Source organism: Lissotriton vulgaris, chromosome 7 (genome assembly GCF_964263255.1).
Source record: "Lissotriton vulgaris chromosome 7, aLisVul1.2, whole genome shotgun sequence".
In the NCBI taxonomy this organism is placed as follows: Eukaryota; Metazoa; Chordata; class Amphibia; order Caudata; family Salamandridae; genus Lissotriton; species Lissotriton vulgaris.
The window spans coordinates 94,354,618-94,367,792 of record NC_141695.1 but is presented as its reverse complement, the minus strand read 5'-3'; the positions used below and the strand labels follow the sequence as shown (position 1 = coordinate 94,367,792).

Genomic DNA, 13,175 nt, shown 5'->3' with positions numbered 1-13,175 from the left:
GAGGTGACCAAAGCTCCTGGCAAGCCTGTGGCATCCCAGCCTGTCCTAGATGCTGTGTCATGCAGATGGAAAATGTCACACAAAGCTTGTTTTCAGCCTGGAGAAGGAATGCAACACTTCTCCCAGGCAGCCCTGCCCGCTCTCATGCATGGTCAGGCCGATGACGTGCCACAACCTATGTATGGCAGTGCAGATGGGTGGGGAGAGCTATTCAGGTTCTATGCATGGCGTGATCTGATAATTATTGGTTTCAGTGTCTGGCTTGGCTCACAATACAGTCATCTGCAGATAAATACAAGGGCGCAAACCTTTCAGTCTTCAGAAGGAAAGTGGAGGTTTGGACTTCACATCCTCTCCAAGACGCACTCTGACCTCTGCAGGGACCTCGGACACATTCGCCACCATGAAGACCCTCATCCTGGCCTTGATGGTGGCCACTGACCTGGCAGCTGCTGGTGAGTCTGGACCGGATACAGACACAAGGAGGGAGAGGTCACGTGATTGTTATAGAGAAGGGACAGTAGGAGGCAAGAGTGGGGTGCTAGAAGAGAAGAGGTTTGGCTTCAGTGTGGTCCACAGTGGGTGTTATAAAGTATACAAGACAAGGGCATCAGAAGGCTTCAAGGGACTGCTGGGAGAAGGTTGTGGAAGTGGGAGAGAGGGGGGACTGCAGAGGCAAAGAGGAAGAGGTTGCAGAAGATTAAAAGGTGATGTTGAGGGAATAGCAGATAGAGGACATTGTTGAGGAATAATAGATATAACTTGTTAAAGGATGAAATGTCAGAACAATTGGAAATAGTGGGTAAAGAAAGTGGTAAAAGTGGAGAAGAACATAGGGGACAAAGGTTATTAAACTGTGAGAGGTTAGAAGAATACAAGGAATGGTGAAAAGACAGGAGGAGCACTATGAAAGAAGAGTGAGGTAAGCTAGAGGCAGGGAGTAAGGAAGGCAGAAGAAGTGATGAAAGATTGAGAGGTGAAGAAGATGTGGGATATTGGAGACAAAAAAAATGTGTTGAGTGAGCTGGGTGATGGAAATAAGAAATGGTAATTTGCGAGAAAGTGAAAGGAGACAGGCATCGCTAGTTATAGAGGGTGAAAGAATGAGCAGGTAAAAGAGACGAAAGGAAACCTAGAGTAAAGAAGAAAGTGTTGAAAAGAGGAGATTGTGAATTGAGAATAGGGAATGAGAAGAAAGCAGGGAGGATTACATTGGCATAAATGGAAAGAAAATGAAGAGGCATGGTACACATGGGTGAAGAAGGAAGGAATGGCGATAGATCTGGGAGGGAAATGAAAAAGTGTAAAAGAATTGGGAGACTGGAGGAGTGAAGACAGAAGAGATGAAGGCAAAAGGGAGAAGGAGAGATATGTTGGGAGTCTGTAGAAAAAGAAGTAAGTTGTAAGAAATAAAGAGCTGCATGTCAAGGATTAGGTGACAGAAGAGTGTAGTAGTAGGCAGGATTCAGGAAGTGAGGAGGAGGTGTTACAAATGTCGTCTTCTCACCTATATCTATGTTTTATCTCCAGGACCCTTTCTTCCACCTGCAAGCACACCATCCCTGCCACCTGCTGGGGGTGAGCCACGTGTGCCACCTTCTGGGGGTGCACTGTTGATGCCTCTTCATGGAAGTGCACCAATGTCACCATTTCCGATGCCTCCCGGCTTCCCAGATCTCACATTGGCCAGTAACTGTACCCAGAATACAGACTGCTCGGGGGAGCTGAGATGCTGCTCGCTACCCTGTGGGCGGAAGTGCATCCCGCTTGTCCCAGGTGAGTACTGCATTTAGCCTCTCCCATCGGAGTTCAAAGGTACACGAGAAGCAGACACAGTACTAAAGGGCTGCACGTAGGGTGGTTGCCAACCCTCAGAACTGCAATTTTATATCAGAGGGTCACTGAGAGGGATTTAGTTGTTTACCTTTTATTTCTAGCGAATGTGAACTGAAAGACACTAGGGAAGGAGTAGAAGTGTGTAGCACAGAGACACTATTAAATGCTATGCACAGGCTCTTGTATACTTAGAAGCCTTACCTGAAGAAGACGCGTCAGAGAGGGGGCATTATGGTGATTGAAAAGTACAAGGACTACTATCACTCAGGCACAGAACTGAATCGTCCTGTTTAGGAGTTGGTTGATACCTCAGAAGAGAGAGTCAGGTGGCATCAGGTAGATACCTACTCTATCTCAACATTTGCACTGTGCTACCTGAAGAAGCAAAGGCCACCCCACCAAGAAAAACATACTAAAGAGTAAGTCATCCTTCCAAAGGGTAGAAAGCTGTACAGACTGAGATCAGCACTCCAAACTGAAGACACTGCAGCCTGTGGAAGACTGAATTCCTGTTCCAGGCAGTGACACTGAACCCGCCATGGGGTCCCTGGCTACAGCAGAATATATGGACAGCAATCTGGAGGTGCTTGCTCACTCCCCCATCTGTAGGTCGTTGTCATGAATGTGCTTCTATATGAAGTCAGTGTGAGGTCCAGTGTAGGGAAATACTCACTACACCATGACGATATCTTGTCTAGAGGAGCAGTGACCCCATGGTTGCTGCTATAAGAAGCCCTCGTTGAGGGGACTTTGTGACTCGGCTGTGAGCTTCTTTGAATGGCCTTCTTTTGCCTTGAGTGCGCCGGTCTCGCTCCAGGGATGGCCTTGCAACTCTCCATGTCATCCAGACTTACCAGAGAGGAGAGTGAAATTCACATATGTGATGCGAGCTGCAATTGGTGAGTGTGGTGGGATCAACAGCAATCTAGAGATATTGCAGTCTCTTTTTTAGGGGTTTAAGCAATATAGGTAACATGTAACAGTGGATCACAGGGTATGCTGATGCCAGGGAGTCATAGTGTAATAAGAGGTGAGAGTTCTTGATAATGGTGGAACCGCAATCCACCTGGATGTCATTGGTCGTTGCTAGAAACTGAGCTTTCTGGTTGGCAGAGGTATCCAATCAGAAACCACAATCCTAGTCAGGGTAAGTTATATAAAAGCCATACATTAACCTCTGCGTACCCTTTGGTAGCTTGGCACATTGAAGTCAACCTTAACAAGTCAGGCTTAACTTAAGAGACAATGTGTAAAGTATTTGGGCAACACTTCAAACAGTAAACTAGTGAAAATATCACAAAAAGACTCAACATCAGTTTATGAAAAATAAAGTATGATTTTTATAAATATGCCCCAGACCAAAATGACAAAAATTCAATAAGTAGTAGTCGAGACATGAATTTTTAAAGATTAAATGCAAAATTAGCGCTTACAAGCAGTAAGCGCTTTTAGAGTTAATAGGTTGGGCTGGACAGGGACAAGGTCACGAGTTCAGATGGACCACGATGTAACGGGGGCCAGATATAGGACCCATACAAAGCCAAATGAGCAAAATGTCCCTGATCCTGGCTGCAAACAACGAGATACTGAGTGCAGCTGATCGATTCGTCGGTGTCAATCTCACAATCGAGGAGATGCGTTAGATTTCTCCACGTAACAATGGCGATGTGCTGCACTTAAAAGCAAGGAATAAGTTCCATGATGTGTTGGTTCCAAAGGCAATGCACCAGTTTCCTCCACGCAGTCGAGAGGATGCATCAATCATCGCTCACTGTTGTTGCAACCATGCAGCAATTCCAGTGGTGATGTGGCAGTTTCATGTGCAATGTGCCAGTTCAGTTCCGGAAACAGCAGTGATGGGTTGATACTGTTTTTGCAGCAGAGAATGCATCAGTCTGCTGAAGCAAGTAGCTGGGTTCAACTCCAATAAACCAGACAATGGAGTAGGGTTAATGACTTTGATGTCCCTGAGTCTTTGAAAAAAAGAAGGCTAGTCAGCTAGCCCTTGAAGTCACTTTGGCTAAAGTGATGAAGGTCCAGTCAGAGAGAGCAGCAGGCAGCAGAGTGCACAGCAAGGCAGCAGTTTTCGAGAGCAGCAGACCAGTGTGGTAGCCCTTAGCAGAGCAGTTCTTTTGCTTGGCAAGTTGGTTTTACGTATAAAAGTGCACTGAGTTGGTGGGGTCAGAGGTCCAGAATCTCTAGCAAACCATACTTTGGAGTGGGGGTGACTTAAAAGAAGAGTTTTTGAAGTGCACACAGGTCCTTTCTTCCTGCTCTGGCTCCAAACTCACTACAGGGGTAGTATGTATCCCTTTGTGTGTAGACATAGCACAGCCTATTCAGGTGTAAGTTTGAGGTTTTGCCCAGCTCCTCCCTACCTTCCTCTCAGGAAGATGAATGAAGTCACACCCAACATTCCTTTGTCTGTGGCTGTCTAGAGGGAATACACAAAGTGAGTTGATACTCAACCCTTCCAGTGATCAGAGACAGGCAACGGGCACCAAATGGCTAAGAGCAGGAAAATGTGCAACTTTCTAAAAGTAGAATTTTCAGAATAGTAACTAGAAATTCAATTTTATCATTAAAGAGGATGTGATAGCAAACATGACAATTATACCTTCTCTCAATTAGGAATGACAGCTTATTAAATGTAATAAGGAATTCCCAATGTTAACCTATGAGAGGGGTAGACCTCTCACTAGTGAGCACCAAGGTTTTTTTACTACCAGGAAATGTAAAAATTTAAAGTACAAGTCCTTCCTTTTTGTCACATAGAACTCTGTCCACCTAGTGACTACCTTGGGGGTGAAATATGTAATTAAAAGAGAATGTAAGGTTTGACAAGGGGTATTAAATGCCAATTTGACATGGCAGTGTAAACTGCACACACAGTCTGTGCAGGCGCAGACCTGAGACATGTTTAAGGGCTACGTGTGTCGGTGGCATAGGCATTGGTGCCGCCCCCCCTCCACTATCATTTAATTTACAGGGCCTTGGCACATGTAGTTTATTGTACTGGGGACTTACAGGTCAATTAAATGTGAAATTTGTAAATACATCAATCAAACCATGATTATTGGAGAAGCACATGCACTTTAGCACTGGTTGGCAGTGATTAAATGCTCAGGGTCCTAAGGCCAACACAAAGGAGATCTGAAAAAAGGAGGAGGAAGGCAAACCGTTTGGGCTGACCCTCCAAGGAGGGCCATTTTCCAACAGTCATGATGTAGCAGAACAAAATCAGATATAGGTATTGGTGGCACGGAGGGTATGAGGATGCCAGGGGTCACAGTAGAATGAGGGGAAAATTATCCATAGATAATAGTGTTATCAAATGCCACCTGGATGCCGGTGGTCCCACCAGAATTTGAGAGAAGGAACAATAGAGATGGTGAGTCCAAAAGGCACCATGATGTCTTGGTGGCCATAAAATCAGATACAAAAATAGCCACAGATAGTAATGATACCTTGAGACATTCACTGGTGAGTAGCCACGCTTTACAATCCCTTGATTGATTGATTGATTGATGGCAAAATTCTCCACAGTTTCAGGGCTCCAGGATGCTATGGGATAGTGTGCCCCCTAAATATGTGCACCAAAACATCAAAGCATATACATTGCAAGGTCAAAATACAGAGTCCAAAATAATAAGAGGTTAGCATTGATTTTCTATACATTACTCCACATATGTGTACCTCGAAAATATATATATTATTATGGTACGTAGAAGTTAGGAATAGTACTTTTACACTTCCTCTACATACGCTTCCTTTTCGGTGCTCCGTCCCTTGATATTCTGTCCATGATATACTTTTATCTTGATATTCTGAGGATGTTCAGTAGCAGCTCTAGGGGACAGTATCAATAAATATTGACCAAGACATAATGCTAAGTTAGAAAAGCACCAGAATTTCACTGGTCACTATATTATGAGAGACAAAATCACCTATAGAGCTGATAAAAAATAGTAAGTTCAAACAACACCAAGATACAATGGATCACTAGAGGATGAAAGAAAAATCAGTGATAGACACTGATGGGGTTTAATTCCCACCATGGTGTTAAAGGATGACATAAAATTCAGTGAAAGAGATACGTGAGACAAAAGGGCACGAGGATGCCATGGGCCACCATATGATGAAATAAAAGTAATGGATGCTGACTGGTGGGGCCAAAGGGCACCAGGATGCCAGGGGTTCCCACTGAGTGAAAGCCATTAAGAAGCAATAACATTCTCAGAATGCAATAGCTTGCTAAAGATAGAAATAAGAATGTAACGTGTTCTTCTGATGGTATGGAGTCATCTAGTGACTGTATTGCTATGCTATGTGCTTCTCTCCTCCCCTTAAAGATGTCACTCAGCCGGAGGGGCCTAAGGTTTGCCCAGAAGACATCCTGAGGAAGCTGAATATTACGGTCCCGCCTTCTGGATTTCCTAACCCCAGCACCATGAAGAACTGCTCCCAGTCAACAGAATGTACCATGAACATGAAGTGCTGCCTGACCCCCTATGGAGGGAAGTGCATGCCAACCATTTCCTGTGAGTACACACTTACCTCCTTAGAGTAAGACATCTCCCCTTTGAGTGCACATTACTTCCTGGTAGTACAAACGTATCTGCAGTGAGGAGAGGCACGTCTACTGTGATTCCTCACAACTAAGTCTCCTGTGAGTAAGCATCCATCTCCCATGAGTGCATGCATATTTCTTACAAATTTCTTTCTTATCTGTCAATTTCTCCCTCTCTCTCACGATCTATCTCTTTCTCTTCCTCTCTCTTCCTCACTCCTCTCTGTCTCTATATCTCTATGTCCATCTCTCTCTCTCTCTCTCTCTCTTTCTCCCTCTCTCTCTTGCGCTTTCTCTCTGTCACTCTTTCTCTCCCTCTCTCTCTCTGTCTCTGTCCCTCTCTCTGTCTCTGTCTCTCTCCCTCTCTTTACCTCAATATCTCTGTTTCTCTTTCTCTCTCTCTCCCTCTCTCTTTTTGTCTCAATCTTTCTTTCACTGTCTCTCTCTTTGTCTCTCTCTCTCTTTGTCTCTGTCTCCCTCTCTCTCTCGCTCTCTCTCTCTCACTTTCTCTCTCCCTCTCTCTTATTCTCTTTTGCTCGACTCTGTCTCTGTCTCTCTCTCTGTTTCATGGAATGCTGTTTCTCACTATTTATTTTAGAAACCACGTTTTCATAATCTCTGTTTTCATAGCCTACCAACTCTACACAACAAATGATAAACTCAGATGCAGCCGGTTAATGAGTAGGAAATAGCTCCGCCCCATTAACTGAGTCCTGTTAGAGGGCAAGGATTGTTCTGAACAGAATGATAGATCCTTATAGGCGATTTAATGACTGATGGCATCAGTGGACCAATGGGCCTGATCACCAATGTCAACCAGTAGGACATCAACAGATCCTCCGGGGGGCCGATGGCTACCAGCGGGGGAGTGGACTTTGCCATTACGTGCACACGGCCCATCATCTGCTAAAAGTTGTGTTTAATTATGTTTCACACATTCTTCATGAGCACTGTAAACTTATGTACTGATGGGGAATGTACATGTTTTGTCCTTATATGCAGATACCTCCCCTACAGAAGGCTTTGTGAACATGTGCCCAATGGACTTCTTTATAAAGTTGTTTACTCCTAACAACCAGTCTGGAGGACCAATGAGGCCGGGGCCAGGAGATCACCCTCCCTTTGGTAAGAGCACCTGATGGAAAAGTCAGTCACTGATGGTAACATGAGAAAGAAACTGAAGGAGAAGACTGCTCAGTGCTGGCTCCCACTCTTTGCACCTTTGTCTCTCCCTACATTGTTCTCTGTGTTTTCTCCATACCTTCACATTCTCTTGACTACAAAATACCTCTTTAATTTTTTTCTCTCTACTACCGTTCCAAAATATTTTTCTTCTCAGTACTTCCTCGTTCTGTCTTCTAATGAATGGCAGCCTTCTCTGCATACAGTTGTCTCTTCCAGGACAGGTCCTCCCACTCATTTATTGGCTATTTATTTTCTCTCCTCCTATGTCCTCAAGTGCCTCCTCACATTCCCCACTCTCTCACACTTCTTCAACTTGTCCTCCAGTCAGTTCTTGCCCTCACTCCCTCTTTGAGACCTACATTTCTCCTATCGCTCTACAAATGCCTTGTTATAAGGTGTCTTCTCTCATTCTCCTTTCCATAGTTCTAACTCACCATATCACTAATGTTTGTCACTCTCTACTACCCTTTTTTACTGTCTCTTCTCTACCTCTTTTCATGTTTCTCTCATATAATCTGTATCCTCATCTGTTTTACTTCCATCCCACCCTACAAACCTCATTAGTTGTCTCGAATACGGCCTCAATAAATAAGTTGTTTAAAAAGAGCAAAATATGTTTCTTTTGTCTTGTAAGGACAATGGTAGTGTCAGCATTGATATCTTTTCTTGTGGCAGACCTCTTTCGGCACACAGACCTCCAGCAATGCTTCTGAAGCCACCTTGCGGGAAACAGCCTTAATAACAAAGTTTGCAAAACGACTAACCTGAACAACGAATCCTAAACAACGAGCAATCTGTTAACTACGACATCATTAACATTATCATTAACATTATCATTAACACCAATGTTCCCCCACATAATTGAGTCCCATTCCATTCCTATACATATGCTTTGCTAGAAATGTAAATAAAATCACATCTTTACATTTCATTATTAATGATCAAGAAACATAGGATGCTGCAATGACTAAAGTTCACCCATCACACAGAAAGAATGTTACAGTCCATTCTAGATTAATGTTTATACCACCAATGTAGAGTAAGTTAAACAACACTTCACTCGACTCATGAAGGAAACAAGCCCAATGACCATTCGTACCCTATCCACGGTCATGCTGTTTACCATGACTGAATCAGCAGTTTTAGTAGAGGTGGAAACATATTAACGCACTCTCTGCTTCCACATTTCAAGATAAAGACTGAGAAAAATGTTGGCGGTATTGGAAATTGTTTTTCTTGCGGTTGTGCTCCATTGTTGCCCATCCCCCATAGCACAGCAGAGCTCTCGCTCACCTGGAACGGTCTGGCTGTGGCCAGTATGAATGTGATCATCTCTTTGTCTTTCCTCTCTTCTCACTTTCATTTCTCAGCTTCTCCTACTGACGCACCCCCACTATCTCCTCCAGGTGACCTTTTTCCAGGACCCAAGGACAGCATTGCCACCCAGCTTAATGCCCTGATCACCGGGATAGCAGCAGAGGTCAAGAGACTAGTCCCTGAGAAGAGTAAGGAAGTGGACAATCTCAATAATAAGATACAAGAAAAGATCAGAGAAGCTGTCAATCACATAAAGGAGAAGATGGAGGCTGGTCTGGAGGCCCTGAGAACTGTCCACAAGCTTCTCAAGGACAACAAACTTCCTAAGCCTAAGGTCATCGAAATTCTGGCGAATGCACGCAAAGCTTGCCCAGCTGACAAGAAGGATGGGCCATGGGACATGAGCCAGAGAATTGACACCGTCTTAACTACTTTGAAAAAGTACCTGCCAACGACACCCCCAAAGACCGTCCGTCCCTGAAGAATCTCGTCAATTCTGGTGAGAATAATGTCTGTATTGAAGTCTTCGCTCATGTTCAGAGGTACGCTTTGTTTATGACTGCTAATCACTGCGGGGCTTCGGTGGGTCATACAGACATATTCAGGATGTCATGGAGTTGCCTGTTTTCAGTAATCCTCCTTATAGAGCTCATGTTATCAAATTTGTGATAGGATAGGAAGATTCCCCCCCTCTAACACCACCTCATGTTAGAGGCACCCTCGAGGTGACCCTTTGCAGAGGAGAGCACCCTGACACACCTTGTTTCCAAAAGAGCCTTCTGTTTAGTCAAACCCATGCTTACGTGATCCATTGAAGAAAATTGCCTCAATCCCACAATCTGCAGTGGTACCTCACTACTGGCTTCTCCGGCAGCAGGCAATAAACATCTCCATCCAGACACTCACAGGATGCCATGGGCTATCCCACGTAGGGCCATCAGGCCACTCTGATGAACCCTCATCAGCATCGCTCCTGGGCCCCACAAACTAAGGCCTGAATTATTTTTCTTATTGCTCATGCCAGCTATTTTGCTTGAAGGTTTGCTCCACTTATCTCCCTTCTCTCTCCCTCAGAAACATCACTTAAGCCTTCCAGGGCTCCCACCTCAATGACCACTCTTTAACTATCATTGCTTCCTGTCATGCACTTTGTTATTAGTTCAATATCACTTCCTACAGTTTCACAACTGGATTCCCTTTTGACACTGCACTACATTTTCACTAAAAAATATCCCACCAACAGCTGTGCCTTTATGGAACATTTATGGATTTTTCCTGTTGGTGACTGCCTGCATGGTGGTCACCAAGAGGAAAGTATGTGATGGAAGCCTGCCCATAATTGGGCATTTAGAGCTGGCAAATGATTTCTGGAGATGGGCCCAGCTGATGTTCTGCAGTGGGAACCTGAGCAGGTCACAGTGGTAAATGAATCAGAGGAACTGTACCCAGTTTATGGCAAAACCTCCCCTTACTGCCCTACTCTAAATGGGTACCTCAGACTTTCCATCTCCAAAGCAGATGAAATAGCTTCTCTCAAGTCATTCAATGACTTCTCTCCTCTAGATGGTGTAACCTACATATGGTTTCAGTGTTTCCCTAGGTTATCAGGCTCCCCAGATGTGGGAGGACAGCTGGGTTCTGATGCCAGAATTTGTAGAACAGTTTCCACTACATTCCAGCTCCCTAATTCCCACCACATAAAATCTGTTACCACTGCTACCAAACCCAATCACTGGCAAAATGTGATAAACAAGCTTTGTAAAGCAGATGGTTTTGTATTAAAACTGCTTTGAAAAAATAAGTGTCACTGGGACACCAATGTTCCCCCACATTATGGATCCCATTCCATTCCTTTACCTATGCTGTGCTAGAAATGGAAATAAAATCACATACGCATATAGCACATTGACTAATTCAAGTAAAAGAAATATTGATTCTGCCTTAAAAAGTGCTTCCTGTGCCTACTCAGCTGATGCCTACAGCCTGGACACTAAACCTAGTCTAATGGCCTTTGACTAATTGCCCTGCCTACAATGTGCATGTACACAAGATTCCCTATATGTAGCAATAATCTGGTCTCCCATCTTACCCCGCTGCCTTCCACCCAGTTATTCTTCACTCCTGGCTCCTGGTCTCTGACAAAACTTGTTCCCAGTCTTCTGTGAAGGATCCGCTGCAGGGAGCGTGATACAGTCCATCAACACCGCATCCTATTTGCCACTAAACAGGCATTATGCGGCAAATTATATACATTTAATAATATCATACATATATGAATGACTTGCAGGGCAACCTAATAAGAATTATGCATTCCAACATTTGCCCAGAGAGAACAACCAGGCTCACCCCGGATAGTCATCCATCAAGAGCTCCAATAGGAAACTCCCATCCAATTACTCACTACCCACCCTGGCAATAATGGTCCCTTCCCATCCTCATAGAATCAAACCGCACATTCTACTCCAACATTCTAGGTTGAAACCACCCACCACACCACAACCACAACAACAAGCGACACCGCACGTCCTCCTTGACATCAACACTTAGAATGTGGTCAGGCTCAGTGTAGGTTACAGGTAAATGAACTCTTGTGAAGTGTTTGCTGCTCTGCATGTCATGACCTGGCAGTTCTCAGAGCAGCCTCCAGAGCAGCCTCCAGTGGAAAGTGTCCTCTTTGCAGTCAGAACCAATCAAGTCTTTGGACACTTCAGAACATGCATTATGATTGGTGGGTTCTGGACTTTGCAGTGCTTGTTGTGGCTGCAGGCAAATAACTTAAATTATCATAAATTGCTGACAGGACATTGCTGGGCTCTACTGCAACGCACCAAATACAAATATAAGCACATTTGTGACTGTGTCACTCTTCGGTCTACAAAGCTTCATCTTTAGTTGAATACAATCCACATTAAAGACAACAGAGTAACCAAATGTGTTCCATTCTTTTTCAGCAGGACAGAGAAAACAGAGTCAAGATGAGTAGGCAGAATATGCCATCGTCGCCATCAGGAGCGTGTTTCTTAATGACTGGAATTCCTGTTTTCCCTGTATTTTTTTTTCTTAATCTTACATGTCATAAAGTGGCTGGTAAAAAAACCTGTGTGTACGTTCAGCTTAGGGATGAGGTGCCTATTAACTATTAGACCCTCTCTTCCAGCTGGTTTTGCAAAATGCTGGTGGTCCAGACATTCCGTTCATCCGTTGTCCCCCACTCCCAAATTTAGTCACCTTTGTTTCACGGAAAATAGCATATTTGGCTCAAAATGTTTGACTTTTGGTTAAACTTTCAGATTTTATCAAACATTTCTAATTGAAAAGCGTGCGTTTATCATTGACAATGTTGATTTGTAATTATTATGTTTCATTAATAAAAATATATCCTTCTGCATTTTGTTGTGATGGTTGCCCACATTGGCCTTTCTCCAAGATTGTGAAGATTGTGATGTCTGAAAGTGAGAGAAGTGGTGTTCAGGCTGAAAAAATACAATCAAGCTCAACTATCTGCTTCATCCAAAAATATGACTCGTTGATTTCAAGGTCACATATGCTTGAATGTTTATCACTCAATATTATGAAACAAAATCACTTATGCAAGCAAAATTCATTGTTTAAAAGAATTGATTTTCATACGTTGCCTTGGTAAATTGCAATAGCATTATAAGAGAGTTCAGTATTAGCAATATAGTAAGCTTTCATAAAGTTCACTACAGTTCCCTTGGTATGTGGGATGTGAGACACGGCTGAGACCAGAGCCCACTGAGATACTTGTAATGCACAGCTCATGTCCTCAAGAGTTCTGCTCTCTGTAAGACTCTGGAGTCATCTCGGTGAAACAATCATGTTTAGCTGCATCACCCAGCCTGACAAGAAGTGGCACAAGCACATCTCCTCCCCCATGCTTCATAGTGACACCAAACAGTCCCGCGTATGACCGCCCCGCCCACACACACACATCTGGCCACTCATGCAGCCCCTTGCACAGTTACTACAACAAGAGCTCATTTGTTACATCAGGTGACTCAGAGTCGTTGACCGTCCTGCAGTGGGGCGCACTCAGCACCCATCTCTAGCCTCACACACCCCTCCACTTATGTCCACATAGGATCACCTTCCACCAATGCACCTCTCCCACTGCTGATGAGACCATGCAGTCCAGACCAATCTGCAAACCACTGCACCAAATGATCCAGCTTCGATGCAGAAACAAGTCCTCTGCGACCTGACCCGAGTACCTCCCTATCTTAGGCGATAGACCCCAACGCGTGAA

General features: G+C 44.2%; 1 protein-coding gene across 2 annotated transcripts; it reads left to right on the top strand.

The window, feature by feature from the left end:
• The first annotated feature begins 304 nt into the window (after positions 1 to 304).
• On the top strand, positions 305 to 12,294 carry LOC147700897 (uncharacterized). 2 transcript variants are annotated; one of them, XM_086928533.1, is made up of 6 exons: positions 305 to 455; positions 1,531 to 1,776; positions 6,189 to 6,377; positions 7,409 to 7,531; positions 8,998 to 9,407; positions 11,863 to 12,294. In XM_086928533.1, exons 1-5 carry the CDS (start codon positions 404 to 406, stop codon positions 9,387 to 9,389), a joined length of 1,002 nt encoding a protein of 333 aa, XP_086784659.1. In that variant the 5' UTR covers positions 305 to 403; the 3' UTR covers positions 9,390 to 9,407; positions 11,863 to 12,294. The 2 variants fall into 2 exon arrangements, with proteins under 2 accessions (XP_086784659.1, XP_086784658.1); XM_086928532.1 differs by having other exon boundaries at positions 11,860 to 12,294.
• The last annotated feature ends 881 nt before the right edge of the window (positions 12,295 to 13,175 follow it).